The 9725-nt window shown below is 42.4% G+C and overlaps 1 protein-coding gene across 1 annotated transcript in view; it reads right to left on the reverse strand.

Annotated features, from left to right (window-relative positions):
- Positions 1-1832: 1832 nt before the first annotated feature.
- The window catches only part of LOC142503652 (riboflavin-binding protein-like), a 22888-nt gene continuing 14995 nt past the window's right edge, over positions 1833-9725 (reverse strand). The window contains exons 6-7 of the mRNA XM_075616223.1: positions 4061-4285; positions 1833-2037 (exon numbers count right to left, since the gene is read on the reverse strand). Coding sequence (XP_075472338.1) covers positions 4067-4285 — 219 coding nt within the window. The 3' untranslated portion in view covers positions 1833-2037; positions 4061-4066. The remainder of the gene's footprint in view (positions 2038-4060; positions 4286-9725) is intronic.

Consider the following 9725-nt stretch of genomic DNA (forward strand, 5'->3'; position numbering starts at 1 on the left):
AGGTGGACCAGTGGGTTCATGGGCCGGGCCACAGCACACCTGCAGCACTGGCACATAGCATGCCCACGGGTGTGCTGTGGGCCAGTGATGCGCTATGCATCGCGGTTACAGAGGCTCCGCGCTCTTCCCCACAGCAATTAAACCGATTGCTGGAGGAGAGAGTGGAGACCACTGTACGAAAGCAGCCCTCCTCCACAGACGTCGCGGCGTCATGTGACGCTGCATCATCATAGCGTCACATGGTGACGTGTTTTCATGACAATGTGCCGTCGCGTGATGCAGCGACATCATTACGCCACGACATCGCGGGAGGAGGGCCGTCAGGTAAGTGAAACGCCCGGCCTACATTTCACACCAATCCACCTCTGGAGATATCTTCTCTTTTTCTGATCTGTTTGACTTTATTGTCACGATTGTCTCTGCATGTCTTCCCAAGTACCCCAAACCTGCCGCATTCAACCCATTGTCACATGTAATACAGCGATTAACCTGTAGATAAGGAATGCGCCACTAATTTAGCTTCCTATTCATTTTAGACATGGGTGTTTCCCTTACGCCTGATACGTTGCACAGCCATGACTTGGGCACCGGCAAAATTGACGAGCAGGGGGAGGAGTTGGTGTTGGGCTGGATGTATCTGAGCAGGGTGGGTGTGGGATGCGGGGTGGAGTTGACGAGCAGGGGGAGGAGTTTGTGCGGGATAGAGTTATCGAGCTTTGGGGAAAGGGGAAATTGAGGGCCAGAGCTCTTGAGTGTGGGGGGATTGGGAGTTTGGGTCCATTCTGTCAACGGGGAGGGTACGCCCCAAAAACTGTACTCTTGTTGGAGAGGGTTGTGGGGTAAAGAGCAATGTTCCTTTGGAAAGTAACTTCTCCTGTAGTATCCCACTCTACCACATATCACTGCAGAGCATTACTAAAGTCTGTCTCTACACTAGTGACTCTGCCCAAGTCTTTTTAAATTCCATATTAGCAGAATAGTGATCAATAGTGGGGTAATACTATGGGCGGCCTCATAGAGAAAAGGTCTGTTGTCCACTTGCGCGCTGTCGCGCCCACTATAATCGCGGCCTAAGTCTCAATAATATATATATATTTATGCACATATTTTCCCATTGTGAAAGCTTTTTCCATCTGCACGCAAGGCACAGAGTAGCAAAACACAGATGGCTGTGTGGAATCTATATTTGCGTGACAACTTTTCTAACTGTGTGAAGGGAATATAAATCTCAGAACATTCACTGCTGTGTCTTTCTGTAAACACTTAGCAGCTCCATAATACAGACTTCTACTCCAGAGATTTTCCCTCCATCCATCCAGTGACATAGACTGACTGCCCCCTCCCTAAATGTCTACGACTCCTTCTCTTTCTATCCCCTAATAGAGGCTTCTTCCTTTTTGTCCCCTTATACAGCCTGTCCCTCTCATGCCTCCAGGTGGTTCATCATCAGAACAAGGGAAGTGACCTAACATCAGGATTATTTGAGAGCTTCATGGGAGATGAGGTCACAGCAGCTGCCTAGGGCTGAGCTCCAACTTTTTCAGTCCACTACACCAAAGAGATGCACAAGCTGTAACATTTCCCCCCAAGAGTTAGATGTGTCAAGAAGAGTCTCTCTTACGTGCATACAAAACTTATTGCTTGGCCATGGATTGCTAACTGGAAACTAAGGAGTTAGATAAACGCAACTATCCTAAGAATGATAAGAACTTCAAAACAAAACTAAAATCTTTGAATTACCATACAGTAAAACTGGGCCTCCAGTAGTAACGGGTTTACATACACCACATTCCAGAGGTTCTTCTGTAGATATAAATGGAAACCGACACAACTTTCACCATCCCAATTTATTGTAAGGTTATCAATAACACAATATAATTAGTAAAGTATAAACGACTCTGTGTTCAGACAGGGAGAGGGACGTCTCGACGCAAAAGCCGCTGTTTAATACCAATGTTTTGTACACTCTTCACAATGTAGGACGTCACAAATTGATAATACTATGTGTCTCTGTGTCTCCTCCACTTCAGACTGTACCTTGGGAGAGAAACATAAACAAATAAGTTAGCCTTTTTGCAGAAAGTAGTAGTGTATGCAGAACGATATATATATACAGCCTGGTTCAGAACCTGGTTTGGTTGTGAAGCCAAAAAGATTATTTTCTAATTTGTTAGAAAAAAATGTCACACGCACCGTGTGAATACACAGATATTGTAATCGGATTAGACCTGAAAACGTTTCAGTTGCAGGTAAGTAAGGAAAAGGGAAAGTATCCACTGGCGCCTATATATTATATACTTCAAAAGGATATGTGAAAACCAAGCCTGTTGGCTGAAGAAACATAGCTCCTCACGTTGTGCTTAAAGAAAAAAGAAAGCACAACACATAGCGTAATACTGTAAATATAAACGAACAACACTTAAAACAACATATAACAGCTGAGAAGTAGATAGGTGAAATAACACTATTAAAACATTTAATAACAATTATAAATAATATATAATACACATGGACATATAAAATAAACAAATGAAGTGATAAAAATTGATTAAAGCACTCCGCACCACCGATGGTGATAGTAGCAATGCCTACTCACCGGGACGCCAGCCAGCAGAGAGCAGCTTAACGAAACGAGTGGGGATACTCTCAAAACTATCCACCGCTTACTTACCTACTCCATCTGGTGAGTAGGCATTGCTACTATCACCATCGGTGGTGCGGAGTGCTTTAATCAATTTTTATCACTTCATTTGTTTATTTTATATGTCCATGTGTATTATATATTATTTATAATTGTTATTAAATGTTTTAATAGTGTTATTTCACCTATCTACTTCTCAGCTGTTATATGTTGTTTTAAGTGTTGTTCGTTTATATTTACAGTATTACGCTATGTGTTGTGCTTTCTTTTTTCTTTAAGCACAACGCGAGAAGCTACGTTTCTTCAGCCAACAGGCTTGGTTTTCACATATCCTTTTGAAGTATATAATATATAGGCGCCAGTGGATACTTTCCCTTTTCCATACTATAGTTCTGACCAGGGGGTCAGTTTTTTGTATCTTGGGCAGCCCCTTATGCATGCTTTGTCATTTGTACATAGGGTGATATCTACTTAGTCATTTCATTGCGGTTAGTGCTGCCTGTTTTGTTGTTTTTAGTTGCAGGTAAGTGATACATTGTATTTAATAAACAAAATAGTTCTTCCTATTGTTAAACAGGATTTTTTTGTTTTTTTTTAAACCTCACCGTCCCTTCTTGCCATAACATCTGAAAAAAAGATATGCGCAAACTCTCATTTTCATCCATTTATCAGAATGTCGAGTATCGGAGTACCCTCTAGTAGTGTTTTGAATATATATTGTATTGATTTGTGGAACACCTTGACTTTAATTCTTTATTTATTTTAAATACCAATAAGGTTTATTTGGTGAGACAAGTGATAAACCCTAAGGCCTCCAAAAATACATTGGACAAGTATAATGCTCTTGCATCCTGAATGTGATTGGCTCTAAATTCTAAGTTCAATGAGTTCCCACATGGTTCTATTGAGTTCTATAAAATAGTGTTGCTTCCTGTGGAGTTCATACTGTATAACATCTTAAATCCTCCACTGGTTTATGTTAGACAGAGCATCCACTCACAGTCCTCACAAAATGTTGTGCAAGTTTCCCTTTTCAATGACTAAGCAGGGCAGGTCACTCGTAATTGAAGAAGATAATCAACGGTGTTTATTTGCCAGCAAAGATTACACCAAAACACAGAATCTGGTCTTTCCTGACTGTGTGTCATGTTGGTGTTGCCCCAAAGTAACTCCATGCCCTAAGGCAGAGCTGCAAAGACTCCTCAACTATAGAGTGTTTAATAGAGACAAAGACGTAGTCAAGTTTTATGATTCCATGAACAACTAAACATACCTTGTAAAACAATTGACTGAGGGAGGAGAGAACAGCATGGCTGGCCTGGCAGCTGTGTGTGTTTCCGCCCGTACCTGTTGTTGCATTCTGTACAGCACTACATTCATTACTAGCCACCCAGCAGAATAAAGTGCGATTATTCGTACTTATATTCAATCATCCTTCTGTTCCTGCTCCTTGTCCTGTGGTTTGTGCAGTCTGGGCTTGCAAGCCTCCTGTTCACCGCTCTCCTCCGAGTTATCGTCCTCTAAGATGTACTTCACCACCTGCTTGTCTGTCTCACTCATGTCCAGGCAGCGGCATGGGGAAGAGCTGACCACGAACGAGATGCCCCAGGAATTCTGGCACAGGTCGGTCCCATTCACATACATCTGGATGAAAAGACAGAGGGATATGACCTCAAGGCTTAACCCTTAGCTTAACAGCAGCCTGTTGAGGTGGAGACCAACTATAAGCTGGTTGAAAAAGTCCAAATCAGAATATAAGTATATATCAACTATATCACTCATTATATATCACATAATGAGTGAGTGAATTAGAATGTTGGTGAGTAGTTCAGTAAGGACTGGGTGTAGTTTAGCAATACTGAGAAGTTAGAGCAACAATATTAGGTTATGTACTCAATATGTGGGATAAGGAAGAGGTAGGGGTTCACCTAGGCTGGGTTACAGTATAGGGAGTATAATGAAGTCTTTCATTGCAAGTGAGAAATCAGGTAGAGGTGTGGCGTTAGGAGGGAAAATGGTAAGTTCTGTTTTTGACATGTTACAGTTGGGATAATGGTGGGACATTCATGATGAGATAGCAGATAGACAGTTACACGAGACTGGAGAGGGAATAAGTATACATGGGGAAGAGTAGAAGTCCTACAACAGAGCTCTGGGGTAAGCCAACTGTGAATGGGAGTGAAGAGGAGGATATGACAGCAAAGAAGACACAGAGTGGTCCTATAGGTAAGAAGTATACCAGGAGAGGACAGTGTCCTGCTCCGACGGACTGGAGGATGTGTTTCAAGGAGGGGATGACCAACAGTAGCAAAAGTAGGAGAAAGGTCCAATAAAATTAGTAGGGAGCACTGCCCTTGTCATTTTGCCTTGAGATCATTGGCGACTTTTGTTAGGGGTTGTCTCAGTGGAGTGGTTCGGATAGAATCCAGATTGCAGTGTGTCCCATATACAGTAAAATGATGGAAAGTCCGGCGTGCAGTTACAAATGATTCATTCAAGAAGTCTGGATGCAAATGACAGAAGGGAGATAGGGAGGTAGCTGGAAGGGGAGCAGGATCAAGAGAAGGGTTTTCAGTGTGGGCTTTATTACAGAGATATTCTTGAAGGTTGATGGAAATGAAACTGTGCTGAGAGAGTGGTTGCAGGGATGAGTTAGTGTCAGAATAATAGTGGGGGTGAGTGTGCAGAGGAGATGTGAAAGGATAGCATCCAAAAAGTGCAAGTTATAGAGGGAGATGAGGACAGGAGACTTCCTTCTCAGTAACTGGTGGGAAGAATCTGAGGGTTACTTTGGGAGCATACAGTAGTGAAGCTGTTTTGTGTGAATCGGGCTTGACAAAGTGCAATGTCATGTCAAATAGCGTTGTTTCTTCTTTGAAGTGTAAGCTTCTCAGAGAAGGTACCTCATTATACCTTGTTTCATTATGTTTTCAATTGTATGTATTCTATGTTTTGTTCTTGTCCTTACTCCCATATTGTACTACGCTGCAGAATATGTTGTTGCTATATAAATAAAAGATAATAATAATAAAGTGGTTGGCCAAGTCATGAACCATAAGGACAGTAGGGAGCGTTGGTGTGGGTGGGCAAAGGAGACAGCTGTACAATTAGAACACAGGGTAGATAAGAGGGAATCATAGTAATTTTGCTTAGGTAGGGCAGTAATATAAGAAGAGAGACTTCATTTCTCATGCGTGAATTCTGTTTTAGTGCACGATGCCCTCGGCTGACTTTCAGCATTGCAGGATAACCTATGGAGGTATCATGTTTGCTGGTGGGCCATGGCTGAGGGTTGTTGGGGATGGTCGCAGCGAGCAGTGGCAGGAGCAACTGGGTCAAGGGTAGATGAGAAATAAATATTTTATAGGGAGGTGGCCAAGTCTGGGGAGGAGAGGGCGGTGAGAGGAAGGTTTGCAGAGAGATAGAGAGGTGAGTAAGGGAGGGACACAAGACATCACTTGGAAAGTGCATCGAGGGAATAAACTCCTTCATACATTAAGTTGCAGGTTCTTATAATAATAATGATAATAATATTTGTATCATATCTATATATAGCACTGTTCATATAATTTTAGAGGCACAATGAGTCCCTGCCCCAAAGAGCTTACAATCTTCTGCACTGCAGACACAATCCCTCTCAAATGTTTTTGAGTAAGACATATGGAAGAAAAGCCCTGTAACAAAAACCTCGGTATACTGTTTCTATTTCACTTACATTTCTTCATATAACTCATGCAAAACCAGCGTGATCATAGTGTGGAAAAAATGTCAGCCACTGAATGAGCCACGTACAATATCCGGAGTGCTACCTCATGAAAGGGAAGAAAAGGTTCACTGTACGTAGCGATAACCAAAAGGGAATGGGGTATTACTCCTGATTAAGCAGGGCAAATAATGTCAGGTTACCTAAATGAGTAACATTATTATTTCCCCTGAGTTTAGCACATATCCACAAAGGTAATAATATGCAAAAACAAAGTGGGTATGCATTACGATTAACCCAACGATTAGGTTAAATAGCCTAACGGGGTTCAGAGCATCTGGGCCTAAAACTCTTCAATGCATTGCGGTCTGTCCTGGTGATTTAGACCCATTCACTGCAAGATTGGCTAACATGGGACAGCAGGTCACATATTTACTTGTACAGCTCAACCCCCTTATAACGCTGTGTGCTTGGGGTCCAAAGAATCACATCGCGTTATAAGCAGATCGTGTTAGAAATAATGTACAATTGTATGCATTGTACAATAAAGTATTTAAGACACCAATAATCGTGTTGTAAAGTATTCCTAAATACAAAATTGGGAGCCACGCTTGCATCGCGTTATAAGCGGATTCGTGTTGTAACAGATCGCATTATAATGGGGTTGAGCTGTACCTCTTATTATTTGAAAAGGACACCTGTAAAGATCATACAGTTAACTGCAAAGTATAACTCTCTGTATAAAAGCAAACCTCTCCCCCCCCCCCCATCATTACCACACTGCACAAAAATGTACAACTTTTGCACAATCTCTGATTATTATTTTGGTTTGGCAGAATTAACTCAATAAAAACTAATTTCCTTCCATGATCACTGGATTCATTCCAAGCATTAGCAGTTCATGAATACACAAATCAGCATTGATTACATAGGGCAAAACAAATGACTGAATATTAGAACATAGCGCTAATACATTAAGCGTGACAGAAGCTTAGCACAGCTTAAGATTTGACATTACTTATACGCTGCTAATCTGTGCAAGTTAATTTAGTGGACTCACAATCACTCTGGCAAGCGTGCTTCACGCAGAGCATATTAACACACATATTGAAGCCCTTAAAGACTTTACATTATTTTTAAAAAAGTCTAACTTAGCGTTTTTCTTCATAACCTTATGTCATGTGAAAGTAAATTTCAGATCTTTTATATTATGCCTTTAACAGAAACATTACAAGCATCTGGCGTACAGCAGAAATAAAGAAAGGTAAAAATAACTATATTCCCCATAAAAATATATGTTTTCACACAACATGTTGCCCCATGTGTCCTTGTAAAAACAGCAATCCGTGCGGCTTGTTTTTGTTTTAAAGATATTTTCTTTCTTTAAAATAAGGGGGGTTCTCTGAGAATGAACCTGCTGCACTCCAAGCTATAAAAGGGACCCCACAATTCTTGAAATATTGTGTTTAGTTTTGTAATTCCCTTGCAATAATAATTGTTCTGGGCAAGGCAGTGTGGCCGCTAGGGGCAGTGTGGCCGCTGGGGTCAGTGTGGCCGCTGGGGTCAGTGTGGCCGCTGGGGTCAGTCTGCCTTTGGCAGCCAATAGAAAGCAGTGATCGAAAAATGTAATATTGCGGTGTTCCTGGGGCTTTAAGTGACACGGGTCAGCCCTGGAATCGCAGATTGTTGCTTTAACTTGGACACATTGGGCAACATGTGTGAAAACATATCTTTTTTAAGTGGAATAAATACTTTATTGGGGGGTGGGGCGGATTAGCGCTTTAATTCTCTCCAATTCTATTTAATGATCATTTTGTAATGACTATATCTGAAGACAAGACTCTAAAATAAGGGCAGAACTACATTCCTTATAATAAAGGCAGAAATAAATTCCTTTGAAAGTAACACCAATCATAAACATTTTCAGTTTTGTTTGCCCCAAGGCCAAAGGTATAACACGGATACAAGTGGATACAATATACTGTACAGTACAAAGGTACAAATGCACTTATAAAACAGGCCCTGGGAAAGTCCTGCCACTTGTCACCACCCTAACCTAAGGCAGACACAGCTACTGTATGATCGTCTTCACCAATCGTCATTCTAACATGTATGTCCAGTAAGGGTTAGGTTCTTCAAAACTAAGATAAATGCTGATTGTTTTACTCACTGGATAACTGCAACGATCATTTATTTACATAAATATATATTTGATGTAATTAAAATGTAGGCCCCAAGTCCTCCAGTACAGAAGTGGCCAACGCCAGTCCTCAAGGGCCACCAACAGGTCAGGTTTCAAAGATATCCCTGCTTCAGCACAGGTGGCTCAATCAGTCCCTGCTGCAGCAGAGGTGGCTCAATCAGTCCCTGCTTCAGCACAGGTGGCTCAATCAGTCCCTGCTTCAGCACAGGTGGCTCAATCAGTCCCTGCTTCAGACAGGTGGCTCAATCAGTCTTTGACCGAGCCTCTGATTGAGCCACCTGCGCTGAAGCAGGGATATCCTGAAAACCTGACCTGTTGGAGGCCCTTCAGGACTGGAGTTGGCCACCTCTGGCCTAGAGAATCACCAAATCTGGGTTTATGACCCAATCACTGACATAGAGGGCCTGGAACACATCACTGAGCAATCTCGTACCAGCCGAGTAAACCTGGAATGTTGTAACATGTAGGGCAGAACAGGACAGGTGGGCGAAGGGAGCTACACGTTCTCCACCTCTACATCAACTACCCGCGTCTCCCCACAGCTAAAGATCATCGTCTATTGAGCCGACTTTCTGCTGCTTTAACATTTTGTTCTGCTGGCTGGGGATCAGTCAGCAAGCTGCTGGCAGGAACATCCGCAGTGCAAACACATCCCTCTGTTTATGGCATCAGAAAGGCAGCCAAGATGGGACTGCATCAACTCAGAAAAAAAGCCGATGACTGATACATGTGTGAGGCAAACAAACAGCAGGGAGCATGCTAAGAAGCAAATGAAAGCTTAATACTTTCATTATTTCTTCCTTGAACAAGCCGAGTTAAAGTCAGAGGGGTGATATGACACGGCTCCCCCCTCCAATGCTGCGGGTGTTAAAAAATGATGCTGTTGGCATAATTTTGCTTTGAGTCCAATGCTGAAGCATGTGTTCTATACCAGGTGTAGCCAACTCCAGGCCTCAAGAGCTACCAACAGGTCAAGATTTAAGGCTACCCCTGCTTCAGCACAGGTGGCTCAATCAGTGTCTGCTGCAGCACAGGTGACAATCAGATGCTCAGTCTTTGACTGAGCTACCTGTGCTGAAGCAGGGATATCCTGAAAACCTGACCTGTTGGTAGCTCTTGAGAACTGGAGTTGGTCACTGCTGTTCTATACTGTACATTTAGGGGACTTGCCGCAGTTT

Source organism: Ascaphus truei, chromosome 10 (genome assembly GCF_040206685.1).
Source record: "Ascaphus truei isolate aAscTru1 chromosome 10, aAscTru1.hap1, whole genome shotgun sequence".
NCBI lineage: Eukaryota > Metazoa > Chordata > Amphibia > Anura > Ascaphidae > Ascaphus > Ascaphus truei.